At 39.6% G+C, this 22,134-nt stretch overlaps 1 protein-coding gene across 2 annotated transcripts in view; it reads right to left on the reverse strand.

Moving 5' to 3' along the window:
* Window positions 1–22,134, reverse strand: part of Satb1 (SATB homeobox 1) — a 74,091-nt gene that overhangs the window by 50,409 nt on the left and 1,548 nt on the right. The window contains exons 1-4 of one of the 2 annotated variants that reach the window (XM_059281677.1): window positions 19,757–19,967; window positions 15,963–16,139; window positions 15,086–15,212; window positions 14,202–14,325 (exon numbers count right to left, since the gene is read on the reverse strand). In XM_059281677.1, coding sequence (XP_059137660.1) covers window positions 14,202–14,325; window positions 15,086–15,212; window positions 15,963–16,139; window positions 19,757–19,967 — 639 coding nt within the window. Of the gene's footprint in view, window positions 1–14,201; window positions 14,326–15,085; window positions 15,213–15,962; window positions 16,140–19,756; window positions 20,002–22,134 lie in introns of those variants that run through there. The other variant, XM_059281676.1, reaches the window with a different exon arrangement.

A 22,134-nucleotide genomic window follows, 5' to 3' on the forward strand; every position in this document is an offset into this window, starting at 1 on the left:
ATGGCTCCTCCATCTCTGCCTACGAGCTGTTCATCCTTCAGGCTCCGCGGCTCTGGTTCTGCCAGGCTTTCCCGAGTTAAAGCACGCTGAGCCACTGCAGCTAGCTAGCACTTCCTACACTGAGCATTTCTTCTAGATTTAATCTCAAAACAGCCTGGATGCTCAGCACAAGGCTGAACACACCTAGTGGTGCCGGAAGACCACTGGAAGAAGCCACTCCTTTGGGTCACTGGGACATTCTCCTCCCCTTGACCCTTCAAGGTCAAAGGCAACAGCATTACTGTCAAGTGAATCTTTAAATCCCAACTTCTTAGATTCTTTGTTCAATAATTTGCAAGAGATCCTTCTTCAGGTTTTTCAAATCAACCCCACAGATGTCTCCAACGAGGCTGCTGGTGGTTGCTGCTCTGCTCCCTTGGAATCTATTTAATATGAGCGCTTTGAAAGACACAATTCCTGTGGCAAGTTTTCTAGTCAGTCTGTGGCCACTAGTGTAAAACCCATCAACACTCTGGGAGTCAATTAATCCCACTGACTAATCTCTGACACTAGAAATTGTGAGTTCAAATGCTGCCGCAGAGCACACCAACCAAAACACAGGCCGAGGAGCCCAGTGTTGGGAGACACAATTTAAGAGCCGGCAGAAACTGGCCATGGGTCTCCTAACCCGTGTGACATAATATTCTCATCCTAGGAGCCAAGTTGTAAGCTTTTCGAAGATCCATAAAGCACATGTCTACTCCCTATGAGGAGCTTGGCTCTTCCTGAGTCTGCTAAAGTTCCGATCTGTTTCCATCTTCCCAGAAACCCCAGCCCTCTAGAAGGATACCATCTGCCACAGGCTGAGCCTCCTTTTCAGCCAAATACATTATTTATAACCTTTCTAATTGTGAAAAGGTAAGGGTGGAATTTTTCTAAAGCCTGACTTACATATTGTTGGAACATTCTGAACCTTTGCTCGAAAATCTGCAGGTCTCTCAATGTGAAAAACAGAAAAACCCAAGGCATTGGTTGAGGTTACATAATTTTCCCAAATGTTATCTTCCAAGCCCCTGCTAGGGATCCACACACACTGCGGTTAGTGTATGTGTGTAACACACTGGAAAATGAAGGAAGGTGGCTTGATTGTTCAGCTTGGTCATCTTAGTGGCCAACAGGACCAGTTGGGGAGAAGTGCAGCCTTCTCAAGAACAAGATTGTCAACCAAGGAGGCCAGCAGTGATCTAATTACCCTTAAAATTGCTTTGTTGTGCCTTTAACAACCCCCCTCAAAAAAAAAAATACCCCAAAACAATGCTAATCAGGTTATTCAATCATTTAAACCAAAACTGTTCATGCTTTTCTGCCAAATCAACCAACCACAGCAAAATCTGTTATCTCTGATTGCTCAGCTTCCAGTCAAAAAAACCAGTTAACCCCCACTATTCCAAAAGTTTTCCAAAATACCCAGAAGCAGGGCAAGCTAGGGAGGAGGAGGAGGGGGCCAGGCCCTTTTTAAAGGGGTAGGCAGCTGCTCGGCATTTGCATGTGACAATACACTCCTAGACGCCAGGCACTTAGTGTCCCTGGTGTCTCTGAAGTCTCCATGCTGGCCTTCGGCTGGTACTATGGCTTTTTAAACAGGACTGCGAGGTCAGGATCATAGCTGGCTTGGGACTTAGGTCTGGGCTAACTGAAGTGGGAGGAGAGAGAGGCAGCGTCTACAAAATGGTGGCTCACCCATGTTGAAAGCTTGCAGGCTCCTCCAGCAGAGAGGGCAAGGGCTACCACATCTTATTTACACAATTATCTAAATACGATTAAACAGCTGATGGACAAATATTAAACTGGAAAATGTATAGTCATTTCAGCTTAATGTAATCCTCTTTCTGTAAACACCCAAGATGATTTTTTTTCCAACCAGAACAGTCCTGACATCTCATAAGCCTAAGGGTGAATAGCAAGAGATTGTTTTTGATAGTTATAAATATTCAAAAGACATGCAGACCATCTGCTTTCATAATACAGGTAAAGCAAGACTGAAATGGTGGCTGCTGTATAAAAATGATTCTTTTAACAAAGTCTTCCTCTCCTCGAAACTATAAAGACAGATGTCAAAAACTGTTTACACAGAGCAATCAGGAGCGTGTAAAATGTAATATTCCTTTTACACACAGTGCTTGCTAAAGAGGTTTTTTTTTTCTTTTTCTTCCCATCTGTGTGTTGCAACACATTTCTACAAGTTAAAAACATTTTTTTTTCAAACAGAGATCTCATGAATACCCAAAAACATGCGATCTGGTTTCTGAATGCTAATTAATTTCAACTAAGGAATCAGAGTATCTTTTTCCTGTACAAAGGAATGTATGTTTTGAATTGGAGATCTCCAGAGAGATAACAAGGGGAATAATCTCACACAGGTTTGATTCCGTGAGGTCAATCTCATGGTTTTATCTCACCTAGAAAGCATTTGTTCTACCCATGTTTGAAATGAAAGCACATCATGGCTAAGGTCTTTGGCATAAAGTCGAAAATAATTATTGTCTGAAAGAAATACTTATACATGGAACATATACAAAACAAAAACTGACCTTAACCCCTGTCTAGTCTGAATGCTGTGAGAAACTCAAGCGTTATTTCCAGCAGAACACTAATCTTGACATAGCCTTTTCGTTTATTTATATCAATGGCAAAACACAACCTTTTTTATTTATTGTATTAATGGCAAGGAGGAATTAAACACCTTTTTGTAATTTTCAATAAAATGAACATTCTTCTGAACAATATGCTGAACTACCAACTCATTACTATTTTCTGTTTTCTTTCTTTTTTTTGAGAAGCACAATTTCCCAAGTCTGTGTCCTTCCTCCTTAGGCAAGCCTTGACTACCTATGGCTGAATTTTCTTAACAGTTCTTTTTATGTCTGTGGAAAACTCAAAAGTCAGACTTGAACTTGCCATCAAACACATCTGAATCAGCTCCATACAAAAATACTACTGTGACAGAGACTCTTTGTCAATGGACCCCAGAGGATATAAAATATCACATACAGGGTCTTTCTTTTAAAAAGGCACATCCGATGGATGGTAACAAGGCCTGAGTGTGTTGGAAATTAGTCCTCACCTGGTATTTGAGAGTGAGAAGGACAGAAATGGGCTTCTATTTATGACAGCAATTGACAGGACCACTAAGAGTGTGTCATACTCTCTAACATACTTGTTAGCTGATGTCCCCCAAACTCTTCCCTCTGGTGCCTATACCACCTTCTAAGCTATTCTCTTGGGAGATACAACCAGAACACATTTGAAATCTCAATTTGTTAGAAAAAGACAGATCACTTGTAAATTTCCCTTAAACTCCAGTTGTCAAAGTTCAGGAGCTCTTGCCATTCTTGATCAAACCTGGTGCCTGGAAATGGTGTTTTCATCCAAAGAAGCCAGGACATACCATCACAAATGAAAAGCATTATAAGGTTCTGAAGGAATACCAGAGGAAGTGAAAGAAAACACACCATCTCTGTTCTCATTTCCCCCAAATACATTTTCAAAAGGTGAAAACAGCATTATTTTGCAAAGCACAGATATCTTAATTATCTAATAATACAAGTTGCTTTTAAAGAAAATGCTTGTGCAGTTACTATGTTCCTTCCATATAATTAAAGTGATTTTATACAAACTCCAGATGACATATCATTTGACCAAATTCTCCACCCTGTCCTCATTTCTTCTACAACAAAACCTTCAAACCACTTACATAAATGTGCAAAGAGCTTAAATTGTAAAGTATTTGCCAAAAGGTGTATTGTTAGTATTAGTAGTAAGAGTATATACTATTTCAAAATAAGTGTACATAACAAAGAGACAACTGAAAGATAGTCACCACTGCTTGTTCCAACAGTGTGCAGAGCCTGGGAGAGACTGTCTTTCCAGAGACGCTGGGGAGAACCAAGTGTGCTGTACACACATCGCTCTAACTAGAGCTGCGTCTGCAGGAAGCTTAAACTCTCTTAGCATCTTGTTTGTAATATAATTATTAAAAATATAAATGTTATTGTGTTAAATATCATAGTAATCTAAGCAGACGTCACAAGAGCACTTTCTTTAGATATGCCTGAGTCTGGAGAAATCTGATTAGATCTTATTTAGATAAATCTGAAACTCTGCACTCATTTACCTGCTGGAGTGGTGTTTGATTCTTCCTTCTCTCATGCCCTTGTGTGGATGTATGAATAGCTCATCTTTATAGAAGAAACAATTCCTAGTATCTGAACTTAGAAGTGAAAAAATATCAGACTCGTTATTAGTTCTTGGGTCTTACATGGAGCACTTTCAAAATGTTTTAAAGCACCAAGTATAAACAAGAACTCCAACATTTTGAATAATTCACTTTTCCAAGCAGAAATACTTGTGCTAGACTCAAACTGTCCACAAGAATCTCAACTCTCTCTTTGCATTCTTTCTTCATATGAACAGTTAGATTTGAAACCACGTTGCTTAAACATTGGGTGTGTGTATGTGGGAGCGGGGAGGTATTCTCAGTATATACCAAGTGTGGTGCCACAGGACCTCAGCAAACCTTTGAGCAAACCCTACTTGTTCCCCGACAAAAGTGGGTTATGACTTCCAGTCTGTTCTAGCTTTCAAAGTCTACTGTGGGGTCTACACACTGTATTCTCATATGATTGGTATCTCACAGGAAACTAAAAGAGGAAGCTCACCCTTGATGTCCATGCTTTGCTTAACACTGCTACTCTCAGACAAGACATCCACGTCTACTACGTAAATGTAAACCAATGCCACCTCTGGATTAAACATAAAGAAAAATAATAGCACTGATCTGGCTTCATCCCTATAATGTTAGAAAAATCTTTCAGTTTAGGGAAAATGCAGCTGGTCATCACCTCACAGTGAAATGACACAATACTGTGGGATGAACTGCATGCCACAAAATAAAGGGCTCTGTCTACACTGGAAGAATCTACTGTGGAGGGTGCTCGCACAGGTGGGTGGACACTACACATAAGTCCCTGAGGCTCGTTACAGAGTGACTGAACAGTTATCTACATTTACAGTTCTCTCTAAATGCAGGTGACTCTAGATCTTTACACAGCCAAATGCAGATCATACGTTTAGGACCTAAAAGACGTCTCCATGCCAGACACTAGCTTCAGAACAGCGACGGAGGAGTCATGAGCCAACACGGGGTGAGGCCTCCAAGCAGGCAGCATCAGCACCTGTCTGTAAATCATTGGGCTGTTATTGAACCCCGCCCCCCAATCTTTCCCTTAGATTTGAGAAGGAAATGGACAAATGGAAGTAACAGTTAAAAGAAAAAAATATTCTTGAATATGGCTCAATTGAAACTACCCTGAAAAAGCTAAACGTGCATGTAATAATGCCAGAAATATGTCAATGAAGTTAGTGCTTCACTGTGATATACGATTAGCTCATTTTTAGCATTTTTCATACCTCTGAGCCCTTGTACTCCCAAGACTACTGTTCTGCTTAAAAACAGGTAAGTTTTGCAATCTATCAAGAACAAAAATCTGAGATAACCTGCAAGGCAATAAGTTTTCCTAAGCGAAGCTCAGGAGTCATTTGCTCTTGGTTGGGTAAACTTCACAGGCATAGCTAAGTACAATCGGGACACAGTTTGCAAAGTAGGATATTGCAGATAAGAATGTCTACAAAGCTCTACCAATAAAATTGCTAATATCACCCATAAAATAAATGTACAGCAATCATATGATGATGTCTTAGTGTAGCAAAAGTTCGTGAAATCTTGCTATTTGCCGGGAGCTATGATTGCTGGAGTGAGTAAAACTTAAGCCCAGGGCTTGCCTGGTACTCAGCAGGTAAAGGCACTTGCTGACGACCTGAGTACAACCCCCGAGCTCATGTGGTGCAAAATGAGAACCAATTTCAGAAAGTTCTTTTCTGACCTTCACATAAGTATCATAGCATCATTCCTCCTCAGACAAAAAACAAACAAACAAACAAACACCCCAACAGCTTAGGTCTGTTGACACAGTCAATCACAGTGCAGCCATTACTTCACAAGCCTTCTCAGGACAGTTTGGAGTGCTAGATGCGTGAGGGGCAGAGGCGAGCTGGGTACTGGAGAAGGGGGTGAAAACAGTTAATGAGTTAACATCCTCTCTGACATTGTGGTATCTAAGCTACCAAATCTGCTTAATTTGCAAATGGACATAAATCAATAACAGATTTATAGATTGACGAACATGGTTTCCATCTGCCCTCATTTTCATTAAAAATGTCATAATTTTATAATGATTTTAAAGGTGATGCTAAAAGTATCTGTTAAAGTTTTAAATGAATCATATATATATATGGTCCTTTGGTCCTTTACTTTTCCACAAGTGAAAAGTTTTTGGTTGTTTACATTAATTAAAAAAAGAAAAACGTCTGAATCAAAATATATCTAATAGATCCAACAACAAACTTTTCTTTCCTTTTTTTTTGTTGTTTTTTGAGACAGGGTTTCTCTGTGTAGCCTTGGCTGTCCTGGAACTAGCTCTATAGACCAGGCTGGTCTTGAACTCACAGAGCTCTGCCTATCTCTGCCTCCTGAGTGCTGTGATTAAAGGTGTGAGCCACCACCACCTGGCTACAACCTATTCTTAAACCATGTTTAAATACACAGAAATGTGATTTCAAGTCACTCATGCCATTTAGACAAACAACTCAAAGTATTGTCCACTTTTGAAACTAGAATTAACTATTCTCAGTGGTTTGGGGTGTTGACTAATTCTCACAGCAACAGTGCCATTTACAGATAAGGAAATTGGAGCATGGAAAGTCAGCTGCTCACGTTTCTGGCAGCCACGGTGCTTGAGCTAGCTCACTAAAGTGATGCAGGAAGCCTGTGACACAGAAACACATACGTAAAAAGACAGAAGAGAGTAGCTGAGGAATGCATTATTTAAAAAAAAATCAGCACAAATAAACAGCAAAAAGAGAAAATGCAATCAAGCTGTCTGTAACCTGGGCATCCATACCAGGCAGCTCCTATTGGGGTGTGCCACAAAGCACACACCAGTTTCAGGCCAGCCCCAAATTTCTGATAATTTTAGAACAAACACTAGGTAATGGGGCAAGTGTGGGACAGTCAGAGGTGCCTAATGAAGACCATGTCTTATTTCACAGATAAGAATGAGATCTCAACCAGTAGTGGCAATTAAGACTGCAATTATTTACCTGCATCTAAGGTATCATCTGGTTTGCATTTCTAACGCCTAGGAGTAAGCTAATAAATTAGATTAGCATTTCTATGAGAAATTATTACAATATGAAAGAATATTTTCTAATGAAAATGATGATTAAAGAGAACAAAGTTTTAGAGTGAGAAGAGAGAAAAAGACAGCTAAAAGCAATCCTCCTCTACAAGGAGTAATTCTGTGACCTTCCAAACTGTCCATGATGGTGCTCAGGTACCCCAAAATAACACTGCAACACCGAATATTAGACCACAGTCCTTTTCTCTCTTTCTTTCTTTCTTTTTTTTTTTTTTTTTTTTTTTTGAGACAGGGCTTTCTGGAATCTGCTCTGTAGACCAAGCTGGCCTTGAACTCAGAGACCCACCTGCCTCTGACTCCCGAGTGCTGACTAAGGGCGTACACCACCACCATCCAGCCCACAGTCCTCTTATATTTCTGTAGTGCCCTTCATGCACACATCCCAGGGTGTTTTAAAATCATTATTAGTTAAAATTAAAACTGAAGCACATACAATTCCTAATAGGACTGTTTTAAAAATGCTAAACAGAACAAATAACTTTTAAGTCTAGATTTAAAAGTCCCAGCAGCCAGCGTGCTCCTTGCCTCTACTGGCAACACGCTGCAGAGCCAGGCTGCTGCTCTCCTGTCATGGGAAAGGCTTGCTTGTGTTTCTGTATACTCAGAGCATGCTATCATCAAGCAGTTTCCCAGGAAAGAGGGAGAATTTGCTATGTGTATCTGTTCGATTATTCTGAACCGGAGGGTGGAGGTTGTTTATGAGTTTGTTAGTGGTCCAAATCTGGCATTGAACTAAAGTGCATTTAACAAGCAAATCTGGATAAAGACCAACATGAAATATCAGTCCTGAGAAGGAAAATGCTCAAAAGCAATCTCAAACTAGTTCTGTTTAACAAGAAAATTAATTTGATTAGCACGATTTGGTTGTCAGTCCTTTTTTTTTTTTAACAATTAGAAAGTAGTGTTTAATAGCCATTCTCTCAGACTAGGTCTTCTCTTAAGCCTTGGAAATATTAGTTCACACAGCAGAGGACAATAATCTTTCATGATACGGTTATTTTCCTGTGTTAGTGATTCTAAGGTCAAAGGCAATCTATTCATAGATTTTTTTTTAAGAAAAAAATCTGTTACGTGAAAATGAAGTACTTAAACATTATTAAACACATGAAATTGGCATGGCTTGAACTCTTCATATTTGTTAAGAAGATGGAGCCAATAAGATATTTGAGATCAATTCCTGTAAGTTAGACAGTTGCTTTGTTAAGGTTCTCTTTTAGGATTAATAAATTTGAAGGTTGGAGAAAGGTAACCAAACTACTATAAAACCCTACATACCTAAATCGGCTAAGAATGAGCCTGATACTAGTGATAAGAAAAGTTGCAATTTGGAGGATGTTTTCTTGTAGTTTAGACATACTGTAATATTGCTAAATGGAAAAAGCGATGCCCTGACTTGTTTAAGGGGACAAAAAGTTAAATTATGGAAGTTGTCCAATTCACACAACTACCCATGTAGAGCTGGCTTGCCAATTATGTAATGCAGCCCACCAATGACAATGGTGGTTACCAACTAACAATCAAACAACGGCTAATTAGTTTACCAAGTGATTTAGCATCTACAAGCCAAAAAACTAAAAGCAAATATTAATAAGAAGATTCCCCTCTGTGAGTTCGAGGCCAGCCTGGTCTCACAGTGAGCGCCAGAAGAGTCGGGATGACACAGGGAAACCCTGTCTCCAAAAAACAAAAATAAGTAAATAAACAAGGGAGATTCCAAGGTTCCTAGGATAGAGGGAAGCTTTGCAACTGTAAAAAGGACAGAGCTGTCCAGGGAGCTTCCCTCAAAGGTGACACGGTGCCCAACCACAGATGCACGGCTCTGGACTCGGGGGTAAGAACATCAAGTGCAAACTGTCCATCAGGGTAGACCCATCTGATGACACAAGGCTTGCACTTTGAAACAAATCTGAGAAATTTAACTGCCTACCTGATCCAATTAAATGTTAAACTTTAACTCTGGGCTTCAAATCAAAAGGCCATCATGGGCTCAACCACACATATTGACCCTGAAGATGTGAAGGGCTGAAGGGATGTGGCCAGAGCTGAGGACTATACACTCAGAACTCTGTACCCTCCCAAATACAGTCTTATCCAGCAGATGTTCCCAACCCCCAACCCCCACCCCTATGACCTAAACCACTTCCAACACCCTCAAACAAGTCAACGCACAAAAACCAAAGACACAAAACACGTGGGAGAAAATTCTCCCCAGTTAGAATAAACGCAGTGGATACCTTTAAGAATGTATCAGAACTCCAAGACAGAAAGTGTTGTGAACACCTGAACTATCTTCATCGGTGCATGTGGCAAAGAAGACCCCAGGTTTAGCTCCTGGGCTCTGAATAGGAAGTTACCATGTTTACTGTTTACTGTTGCCATGGGCACCCATCCAAACATTCTGTGCCCGAGGGTCCTCATCTGAACACGGGGCTAGAAGAACTGTCTGCTAAGAGTGAGAGAGACACTAGGTACATCCAAAGCACCAGAGAGTTAACTGCACACTACTTCAGCTACTTAGAAGGATGGCTGACACACCGGCAGCCTGTCAATATGTTTTAAAAGTTTAATATATATTTTGGAATGAACAAATGTATTAATATGTGAATACATTTCATAGTGTTATGTGAAATGTGATATATGAATACTGATGATATTCTCAGGAAAGAATATGACGATTAATATTTTAAAAGTTAAGAAACATGTCATTTCAGTCCATATAACTATAAAAAACAAAGTGCAGGGTTTTCTGCTTTTTGTTTTTGTTTTTTTTTTTTTAGAAAAACACTGTATTCATACACTAGATTTTAACACTAGATTCAGTGTTATCTACTGATGGAAAATCAAATGAGTTAAGTTTATCAAATGCCTGTAGAGATGATCCTCAAAGCTCAGGAAGCAGCCTACTTACAGGCTAACTGTCAGGAAGAGAAGATAGGATTTTACTATCTGTTTTGCAAGCAATTGATAATAATAATAATTTTAAAACCCAAGATTTCTTGACAGATGCTGTCAGGAGAAGGAGAGCTGGGAAATCGTTTCCTTCGTGTGATTTTCTAGACGGAGTGCTCAAGCCTATTTCTGTGTCTTTGGGAACTGAAAATAAAAATGGCAATTCTCATTCGCTTTATGTAGGACTTAGCTTGGAGCTATCTTTCCTCCAGGTAAAAAATGAAACAGAAAACAGTCCCAATGCCTTAAAAATATGGAAACTGCAATATGTGCATGCACACCAGCAAATGTGATGGGGGGGAGGTAAAAAATTTGCACAAAGCAGACTGAGATAAAATCGGGAATATCTGACCTCCACATTTCTAGAAAGAAACATTAATTAGGCAGAAATAACAACTGACCTTTTACTTATGGTATCTTCAACAAAATAATTTGTCCTTGTAGCAATGTATATATTTATCTAATGTTTGGCTGAATTCAGTATCTAAAACTCTAGGGAAAACAAGCAACCAATTTAATGTTTTATTGTAAATCAAAATATTTACTTTTATAACTCCCAATTTACATCCTAAATCCATAACCCTCAAAAGTTTCATAAAACAAGAGGCTTTTTTGTTCCAGAATCTGACTATTTTCTTCTATGTAGTTGCCATTCAGAATGCAACAAGCGACCTATCTAACCACATCCACTGAAAAACGCAGAAGCAACAACAAAGCATCCAATCTCAGATCTATAATGAGCTAAGCATTTTTAACATCCTAGAACATTTTACAAAAATAAACAAGCACATGATACGGAGAACTTAATAAACACATGCCACTCTGCTTCGGCAGATTTATGGTAGGAAAGTACTAACAGAAATAAAGGCATGAGCTGTAAATCAATCCACATACCACTCACGGAATCTCTCTGCTGCTGGAGAAACCCTTAGAAATATTAGCAGAGTAAACACTGTTGCATCAAAACCTAAGCACCCATTGTAAAAATCATCACCTATTTTTAAACATACCATTGGGCAAAGACACGGATAGAGCAAATTGGGACTCAAATCAGTCATTAACCAGCACCTTGACTTTAATCTATAGGGACACCAGCTCCCACACTGTCAAAGGAGGAGCCAAAGAAAAGATAATCCCTTCTAATTCTAAGAAGCCAGGTTCAACTGGACATTTGCTTAGCAAGCATCAGCCAATCCTCCTACCAGTGCTCCCCAGGCAAGTTCCTAGTAAGACCTAATCCTGATCCCTCCTACCCTCTCTCTACCAGCAACAGATTTTCAACCTAACATACTATTTAGGGATCCTATAACCATTCTTGTTACTGGAATATTTTAACATATTAATGCAAAACCCTTTAGTTTTTAACTATTTAACAAAACTACTTAAGATATTTAACAAAACCCTTAAAGTCCATACAGTGACATATACCTATTAAATAATGTGCTAAATGTTCTCACATAAATGAATCAAAAATTACATGGGAGAAGTAGACTTAAAGCACCTCTGGGTATCAGGCTGCATTTTATATATGAACAATATTTTTTTTGCTAGGCATTTTTCAGGGTAATATTTGTATCACCAAATCTCAAACACAAGAGAACAAGGAGTCTCATCAAACTCAGTATCTACTTTGGGTGTAGGTGTTAGGAAGCCTTTATCACTCATCTTTCCTAACTTCATCACGAAACCAAAAGGGGAGTAGCTAATGATGAAAACATCCTGAACATCAGATTCACGGACTCATTCTAGAGAAATAGAAGATGATGCTGCAGAATGAACTTCTCTTGAGTTCAGTCTTTTCAAATACTGATTTCCAGGATCTGTTGCTTCTGCTCACATATGCATGACTATTTCCAGTGGTATTTTTAGAAAGGGAAGAGTGCCATTGTAGCTTGGGCTGCAATTGCAGCCTAGGTCAGTCACTTAGCTGTGACGGTAGGGTCCTCCAGCCACACAGGCCAGGTTCTCTTCTGAAGACCTCTCTTTAGAAATTCACCAGAATGGTGCACATCGTTAATTCCAGCACTTGGGAAGCAGAGGCAGGCGGATCACCGTGAGTTTGAGGCCAGCCTGGTCTACAGAGCGAGATCCAGGACAGCCAGGGTTACACAGAGAAACCCTGTCTCGAAAAACCAGAAAAGAAATTCACCAGCTCCAAGACTAAGCCTCCAATTTCCTTTTGTCACTCTGCTTACTGTGATGACCATCTATGCTCAGTTCATTTCTCATGGTGGCATTAAGCAAATCCACAATGAATGTATACGGTACAAGAGATGGAGTTCACTGGCTACATATGACTGTACAGTAAAGACTTGCACCAGGTCCTCATCCCCAGCTCACAGAACAGACCTCTAGTCTTTGCCAGAGCTGACTTCCAAAATCAGTGGGACACTGGGTCACATGAAGGTACAGGATTTTGCTACATGGGGTATTTAGAATTCTGAGTAAAAACAACAACAACAACAAAATTGTTCATTCTAGGTCACTCTTCCAATTTTCAAATGCTAATAACCAAGCAATACGTTCTCTGGAGTTGTCTTCACAACATAGTCCCAGAAGTAAGTCACTCTGCTTCATTATGCCATCAGACTGACTTAACTGTTGAAAATTCATTTAAATTACTTTTATTTTCTGGTTATAAATTCACGTCTTCTCTATTTCAAGGATGAGAACAACAAGATAGATAGATAGCTGATGGGATAAATGAATGAGTTTTTAAAGTTTGCTCTCCAACACAAGAAAATGATCATTTAATCACAGAGAACAGGTAATCTGTGGCTATAGCTTAATCTAGAATTGCTCCTTTCCTAAATTGCTAACTAACATCAAAGCAGAGCTGGAGGCCTGTAATGGAGCAAGGCTGAATGCATGGACTGCTGCGAAGCAGTGGCAGAGTTCATGGGCTTCCCCTTCAGGTACCCAGAAATCCTCATGAGCCTTGGACAAAAAATACACAGAACAAATACCTATGATTCAGTGTCATAAAAACAAGCTCTGAGACCCTCTTCACTCCAGAAATGCTTATGCAGAGTAATACAAGTTCAAATGATTGGCAGACTAATATTCGTAATTACATTTCACACTAGAATTAGAAGAAAACTTTAAACAAGCACGCCAGTTAATGCTGTACCACAGAGTGACTTAGCAGAGGTGTGGGTGCTGGGCAGTGATGCTGCTCCATACACTGTGGTGACCATTAGCCAGAGTGTTAGCAGGGAGGATGTTTGGTTTTACTCTTGGCAACAACCTAGGGTTTTACTTGCCCTCTACCAAAATTCATTCCAGAAAATGAAATGCAACAATAATAAATCTGTCTCACTTCAAAAATCCCAGTGGTAAAACAGGCATCTCAAAAAAAAAAAAATGTCCATTTTTAAAAAGTGAACTAATTCTTCAAAATTGGTTATAAACTCCTAATGGGCAATAATTATGGACCTTTTGTTCCAGGCAAGAGATTTCTTATATTTATAATTAACATACATACATAATTTACAATTATTTTCAGCAAACACTTTCTCATTTTTTATAATAGAGCAAACACCATATAATGGTACCATGATTTTATGTAGCCAGCATGCTGAAGTTGTGCACAGTAACACTGACACTATCATTCCATAAACCAAAGCTGTGGAAGTCCTGCCACTGTGAGTCTGCCTTAGAGAGGGCTCGGGTACTCAGAAGTGGATCTAAGAACGAGCTGGCAGAGTGTGGTGTCTTCTGCAGGACTGTTTTTCTTGGGCACAGCCCTCTACCTCCTGCCCCAAGGAAGAAAGGGCATAAAAACTCTGCTCAGAATGAATAAGACAGATTTTCAAAGGTTACCAGTGGTCTAATCACTTAGCATTTTTAGCAAATTCTTGCTTCAGATACCAGTTGCTTGAAACCAGGGATCCCCATCAGACCTCCAGTGGTAGCTGCCCATGATGTCTTATTATTATGACACGCTATGCTGAGTACCTGTGAAAGGGGGCACTCCTTGGCCAACGAACTCTGATTCATATCTTTCAGTAAGTCCTTCAGAGCATTCCTTACTGTGGTGTGCGACCACTGTTCGGGAGGCAAGTCTTCCAGTTTGGGGCAACTATTTGAGACATAGATTAGAAAGGGGATTATTACAGGATTGCATCCTGCTGCAGAACATTCCTTTAAGACAGACAGATTTCATTTTGCGAATCAAACAGATGCATCTGGAGATTGCTCTCGGTCTCCTGATTGTTCCGATTAGTTAATTACTTTATACAACACATCTGCTGTATCGATGCATGAATTATACATCAGCTGCCTGTGGTGGCTATTTTTTCATGTTACTTCTACCTTCCTGCTCTGATGCGCTTGGGAAGACAATTTAAGGTGTACTGCTTTCTCACGAGCCACCGTGAAAAGCATTAACGTATTAACTGATTTCCTCCCACTACTCTGTTCATACGAATTAAAATGGCAAAAACACAGATATAAGTAAATAAGATCATGGCAAAGCGAATAAGGCATTCTTTCACAAAATGTACACAGATGGCACTGTTCATGATATGCAAAAATATTTTTTTCTTAAGTAAACTTTATGTAAAATGCCTTCTTGTAATGCATCATTTAATTGACTAAAAGTAAAAAGTCTTATCTTCTGATAGCATGCAAAAAATGCAGAAATTTCAAGGGAGGGAGTTGATTTTTAGAGTCCTACATCACGAAGTTGGAGAAAATAACTGAAGGGCTAAAGTTACCAAATTAATTTGGATTAGCAGGTCTCAAATGCTGAGTAAACAAAAACTGCAAGCTGGCTCGAGAAGCTTTATGTCCACCCAGGTAGGGAGAAAATTCCCCTTAGAACTGCTGCCTGCACCCACCTGTGTAACTGGATTTTGAGCGTGACCACATGATACACATCTTGAAGCATATCTGCTACCGTAGCATCAGGGGCATCTGTCACATAGGACAGTGGAACTGGATTCCACTTCCCCACCTGGATGAGCCCTAGTCCAGATAAAGAAGAAGACATGCTCAGTGCTGACTCTCAGACCCAGCAAAAGCTGCTCTTCCACATGGCCCCCACCACAAGCAATATTGTTATTTCTGTTTGAATGATTCCCTTTCCCTCAAAAAGGCAGGTCAATGAAGATATTTGCAGCTTAGCTTTCCAAATTGTGAAATTATGTAAATGACTATAGGAGCTGTTTATTATTTTGGAAATAAATACCCATCAATAAAACCTATGCATCAGGCCACATTGTCCTAACTTACAGGAAGTTCTAATAAGACATAGCTGAGCCGGTTCTAAATGGCTTTATGATTTAGATAAGATTCCCTATTGCAGTGGGAATCAACATTGAAAAATACTTTACAGCCCATAAAACCATCAGAAACAGAATAAAAGAAACAGAACTAGATATTCAGTCATAAATGCAAATTGACTCTCAACAGTCCATCTGCTCAAATACGCTCCTCACTTCCTTGTGGGTCCTCAGTGGAGCAGATTATTAAGGTCAATAAGCATACTAATGATTCAGCTGAAGTAATTTAAAAAAAAAATTTACCTCGACATTCCACATGAGCAAAATGTGTGTTAACTAAACCAAACTGAATTAAGCCAATTTTTAAAGCCACAGTCTATAAGGGACCAACACAAGGCACAGGCGGCAGCTCTTTGAATAAAATGTTCTCTGCTTTGTCTGAGAGGCAAACAGGAGGGCCAGCAACTTCCCAGCCCCACAAGCGCATCATTACCTTTGGCCTGGGCAGCCGAGCTGTGCGAGTAGCCTAGAGACAGCAACGCCATCTCGATCAGCTGGTTGAAAAGCATATCCTTTCTCACCAACACAAATTCTGCGTGTTCCTCCTTGCAATCATACTCAATGGCGTTCTCGTAATGTTCCACCACGCAGAAAACTGGGAGCATGGTTCCTATCAAAAAGACAGAGAGAAAGACAGAATACCAACAACCTTCAGAAACAGTCTGGAGGAGGAACACCTAAGCTATGAAAATAAATCTTCACCACAGTGAGAGGAGAGTCAGAGCCTCCCAGGCAGACTGGGGAGACACAGGCACACAGACAAGCACGCAGTCACTCGCTGTTTGAAAGTTGCAAAGGAAATGCTTTAATTTCCTTCAATTGAACTTGGTCCTGCGGTAACACAGGCTCGCCTCTCATTTAACAGTTCATCCTCCAAAGCAGTGAATGCAGAATTACTTCTCTGACCAAACAATAATGCTGACGAGAGACAAGTAAGTGTCTGGTCTAATCTGCTGTCAGGACCTTACAGTACGCGACAGAACTGCACTCGTCTTCATGGGACCCACCTCTGTACTGCATACATGCTTCTGCTAATAACAGACTCCACTCACTTGTGTCCAAATTATCTGACTATACAATTATTTTCCTGTCCTTTTCATTCTTTCCTCTAACTGGTTCCACAGAAGGAACACAAAACTTAACCACAGGCACTGTTCCAATGCACATAATGTAGAAAACTTACACTTCTATGACTACTCACTCCATCTACCTGAAGAGAAAGACCTGACAGCAGCCATAAGTCTTTAACATTAACAATTTCTGCTACAGTAAATATGGTAAGAATGGCAGAGAGGGAAAGGAAAACTGGCGTTATTGAGGTTACTGAGATGCATGAGCAGACTCTGCATGGGTCTGATGCTTCTCTGTTGCCTTACTTCCATCCAGTGCAGTAACTCAGTGGCACAGCCCACACCACTGTGGGAAAGAGGCTTGGTCTAGAAGCCTGGAAGCCATCTGCGGTGGCACTCAAGGTATTAATGCAGTGCACTGTCAGATTCCCAACAGTTACAGGAAAGGGTTAAAAACAGATGCATCTGAACGGTACTGTGGCACACTGCCAGGAGGGTATCATCTTTAGCATAAATGATGACAAGGGTTACTTTAACAGGGCACCCAGGATCCCCAATTAGTTCTACAGTATCCCCGCCTGTGTCGGCTCCATACACTGGACTCACACTGGACTCGCAGATCCCTACTAACTTCTGAAGGTTTAAGTGCACGTCGATCGCTGCTGAGGATCAGCATTCCTTATTGCCAGAGAGACACTTCACAAATTCTCTATTTGCTTGTTTCTGCTGAACAAAAGCTGGCCATAAAACAGCTACATCTTTCCACATGTGTGTCTTCACCAAAGCTTTGTGAACTGTTCACAAGAGATTCCAGCTCTGACAATTAAACCCCTTTAGGTTTACTTAGAAAAGCTCACAAACTCATTCGGAAGTACCAGCAGGCTAGGCATGAAAAACAAGCCGCAGAGCTTGCCAATATTCTTGTCATTCATTCAGCTGTTTTATACCAGCGAGAGAACCCGTCAGGGATCAGAAGAGAACTTGGGGAGACCGCAGCAAAAATAGCAATATGCAAACTGGTGATTTCTTCCTTGGCTTGAAGGTATTTTGGCAAAATCTCTTAAACAAATAAAAACACCCAAGTCCTTTTTTCAGTGCTTTCTCAGCTTAGCCACAATTTTTATCTAGCACCTGTCAAACAGAAACCATGCACATGAAAAATAAGATTTAAAGAAAGGAAAAAAAAACTACTGAAAGGCTTACAATTTTTTGCTTTTTGTATCAAGCACAGAACCTTCTATAATTAAGCTGCATTTTTAAGATATGGGATTTTTAATATAATACATTTTTTAAAGCATTTGGGCAGGAATGAGATGACCATGTTCTGGCTCCTTCTTCCTGTGTACTGGTGTCTGTGGAGTTGGGATAGCAAGCCAAAAACATGTATATTGGTTTCTCTTCTCATGGACTCAAAACAGAGGTGTCAAACAGGGAGCAGCTTTTCAGACCTCAGCGCTATGAAATAACTGAAACCTTTCAAACCACTGAAACAGTCTGGATTGACTCTGTGTTTTATTGATCAAATTTAAAGGTGCCTTATAGATAATAAAGGTGGCTACGGATACGGTAGCAACAGGATCATCTAATTACAAACCCAGTGCTAGATCGTCTCAAGAACTGTCACGGCTGCCCTCCTGTTAGGGGGGTAATGTTAAACAGGAGCCTTCGCTGGACTGCCTGATTATTCGAGCTGGTGTTTGGCCAGACTTCCAACTACAGCAACTCCATAGCCTTCCTGCATTAGAAAGGGAGAGTACTGGTCACTGCTGAAAGCTAAAAATACCACATGATTTAAACCTGAAGGCAGTCTTAGAGGCTTTTGCTGGAGGTTTATGAGCCTGTGTAAACAGCACGGCTGCCATAAGGAGCAGTGGAGTCTGTAGAATCCTTGTCTAAAACTGTCCTGGCATTAAAGTTTGCTGTGCAAATATCACATAATACCAGAGACAGCTGAAATCTCCTATTTAGGAATTTATGGAACTTGTGTGTTTGCAGGCGTCAGGAAGCCTTTTTCATAGAGCCTCGGCGCTACACAGTACAATATTAATGCGCTCTGTTTGAAAAGCCATAATAAATTATATTTTTAATGCTCTTACCCTGGCTTAAAGATGCATACATTCTTGGCAAACAATCAATAAATAGGGTAATCATGAGTAGAGGCCAAAGAATTTGCTGAAGTGCTGTTTTTCCATTTTTAATAGATAAAGATCTAACAATACGGACTGCTGTGTCTGTTTATTTCAGGATCAATATATTCTTTGTTTTCGCCAAACCAAGGAAAAAAATAAATGATTGTATGATAAATGTTATGCATCAAACACAATGAAATTCCTCAGCCCCTAACTTTCTCTACTTAATATTCGTGGTTGGTAAAAGATGGTATTTTATTCTTTGCTTAGCAAAAGCACAAAAAGTCTGACTACCCTTATGTGTTATTCAATGACAAATAAAGACCCCAGTGAGGCACAAAGGACACCCCACAAAGGAATCGCCCTGTTGGGACAACAGTGTCCAACACAGGCAAAGTTGCTAAAATTCCATCAATTTAATTTTGGTAGAAAACCACTTGTTTATATTTTTTCCCTTTATAAACTTGCCTAAATTTTCCTTTCCTTTACCAAAAATACTCAAGTATAGCAAAAATTAACAACTAGAATCAGCAAGTTTTTCCACTGTTAAATAATTACTTTGCTCTTCAGAAAATAAACCACAATAAATTACATCACAAATGTTTGATCTCATGTCAGATCCATGTCCTGAAATCCCCTTACAGTTAGTAACCTCGGGGAAAAAAAAAAAAAACCTATGGTAATTCTCAAGCAACCTCAGTGTCCTACTCTTCATCAGGGTGAGTTCAAGCAGCAGCCACCTGCACATCTGTAACTGCAGCAGTATCTACAAATGGATCTTGTGTAAACGAAGACTATCCAAATGTTCTAATGCTTCCAGTTTTGGGTAGAGAGAGGCATCACTCAAAAACAGCACTCACGCTTTCAAAACATGATTGACACCACAGCCCAGAACGCCACTTAATTTCACATCAGAAAAAGATCTAGAAAAAGAATATACACAGCATGTTCCAGCCCTACAACTCCACACAGGGTGGCCTTGGGCAGACACCAAGCAGCTTTCCAGGATCTGGCTGGCAAGTATTTACCTTTCCTAAGGTTGGTTTTCATCAGATGGCCCGAGTGTTTTAAAGGCACTCCCTGCATCTTTGCACCTGTGCTTCCAAGCCTTCCTCTTCCTAGTGGGCTCCCGTTCTGCTCCAGGCGGGCAATCTTGGCTGGTGGACCCTTCGGATCACTCACATTGTTAGACATTTCTGAATGCTCTTTCCCCTGAGTTGCCTCGTTCAAATGATCCATACTCAGTCACTGTCTTACAGATCACCTGCCAGAACTGGAAAAGAAGACGTTATCAGTGGGTGGAGGGCTGTAGTTATGCCTGCCCCATACACGTCTCATCCCTAGACATTTCCCTCCACAAAACACATTTGTGCAACGACGTAATGATCTATAGACTGTGTGCTTCTATATGAATTAACAGAATATTGTGGAACCTGTACCAACATACATGAATAAAAAAGTAATTTCTCAGCTAAAACTATGAGGAAAATGGGCTTACTTTCAGAACAAGAATACCACAAGGTAAAAAGAAAATAACAAATTATACTCATGCATTCTCAATTTTTAAAAATTAAAAATTAATGACAGACTATGACTGCAATACTTCTAATGAAGGATGGAAAGATTATTGGTGTAAAGCATCAAGTTTACTAGGAGCTCACACTCTAACATACATTGCAATCTATGTTACAAATGAAAACCTCAGCAGAACACCACAAACAACCAGCGCTTTTTAACTTGCCACTTGCTTTATGAGCTAAGGCAGGAAGAAGTTTTCTATTAGCTAAGTTTCAAGAGTTCCGTGCTATTAAAGATCTCAAGCTCTGGACAAACATGTGACTGGATCATTTCACCTCTAAGCACACAGGAAGGAGTGAAGGGCTCCTTTAAATGTCTCATGTCTTTTAGCAGGACAACTTGTCTTTTGGAGTTAATATGTTGGTGTCCATTGCTAACAGGGTGCTGTTAATTTAAATAGCAAAAAAAAAAAAAAAATCTGAAAATATTTTGTGATTTGTGATCCAAAAAGTGGATGTGTGAAGCTCAATTTAAAAAATAATCCTAATAGTATTGACAAAACACAACCTCCAGTATTAAAAAATAATCAAGATGCAAGGAAGTTAGCATCATAATTTCAGAAAAATGTGAATTTCTAGTTTTATTAAATATTAGACTTCAATTTTGAATGCTGTTTATAATAAAGCAACTGGTACAATATACCAAAGTTACTTCTAAATTATATTTTTAAATAGGGCTAGTTAAACAGAACAAGTAAGCAGAATTACGTTATGATCTTTCATTAGCCTGGAAATATTGGGGACATTTAGGAAAGCCAGAGGTAATATGACAGCACTTTTTCCAGCTGTCTAGTATTTTGAAATATCTTATATACTTTAAAAAAATAATTATTATACTCAAACTCTATGGACCTGGATCAACTGAGAGACAGTTTGTGTTAGCATGGCTTTTCTATAAACAGTTTTCTCTCATTAAGTCCGTCCTACTTCATCCTATAGAATTAAGAAACGGGGACAGGCACGCGATCTGGGGGCTTAAAGCAGCATTAAGAATGACAAACCAAGAACTACAAAGTTTGAGAAATAATAATAATAGTTATTAATCTTTGTACTCGAGGGCGGCACGCTGAGAACTAAAGGTTTACCCTTGATCCAGGTCCATCTGTTTTTGTTATGAGGTTCATTAACAATAAATGCATCTTTTTAAATCACTTTTTATCAAGATCACTCCTTTCCATTCTCTTAAGCAGCAGTCTAAAGCCAAAATTAGAGTGATGATTATTAAGTTATTCAAAACATTCTTTACATTTCATGTGGATCATAATGCAAGGCTGATTTCTCTAAAATTGGTTGCCTTACCCTAGAGCAGAAGATGAATTTCAAAACATATGAATTGAACAGAAAAAATTTAACCCTTGGGGCAGCTTATGAGAAAAAAGGGGGAGGGGAATTCACACCAGCATCAAAGTTAATACTACAGAACATATTAGGTGGTCACGAGGTCAGCAGCACTATGAGCTGTATGTACAGCAAAAGAAAGGGGTGGAGTTCGATTTAGTTAATGTATTGACAGTCAAAATATCACATAGGTCATGAAAACTGTTTTTTGAATAGCCATCTACTAGACACTAAGTCATTCTCTAAAAGGTTTGCATTATAAAGCAAAATTACATGCACATAAAACACCCAATTTAATACTCCTTTAAAGTCTATGCCAAGGCGAAAGTTCATCAAACCTCAAGTTGGAGCTGAATCCAGCCACTGCCAACAGGCCTGCCTGGACTCACAACAGTGACTAATGTGATCGCAACCAATGCCCATCTCAAGAGTTTGAGTAACATATTTTAAAAGCCATTTTAGAGCAATGTATGGATGGCACATAGAAAGCA

This window comes from Peromyscus eremicus, chromosome 16_21 (genome assembly GCF_949786415.1).
Source record: "Peromyscus eremicus chromosome 16_21, PerEre_H2_v1, whole genome shotgun sequence".
Classification (NCBI taxonomy): domain Eukaryota; kingdom Metazoa; phylum Chordata; class Mammalia; order Rodentia; family Cricetidae; genus Peromyscus; species Peromyscus eremicus.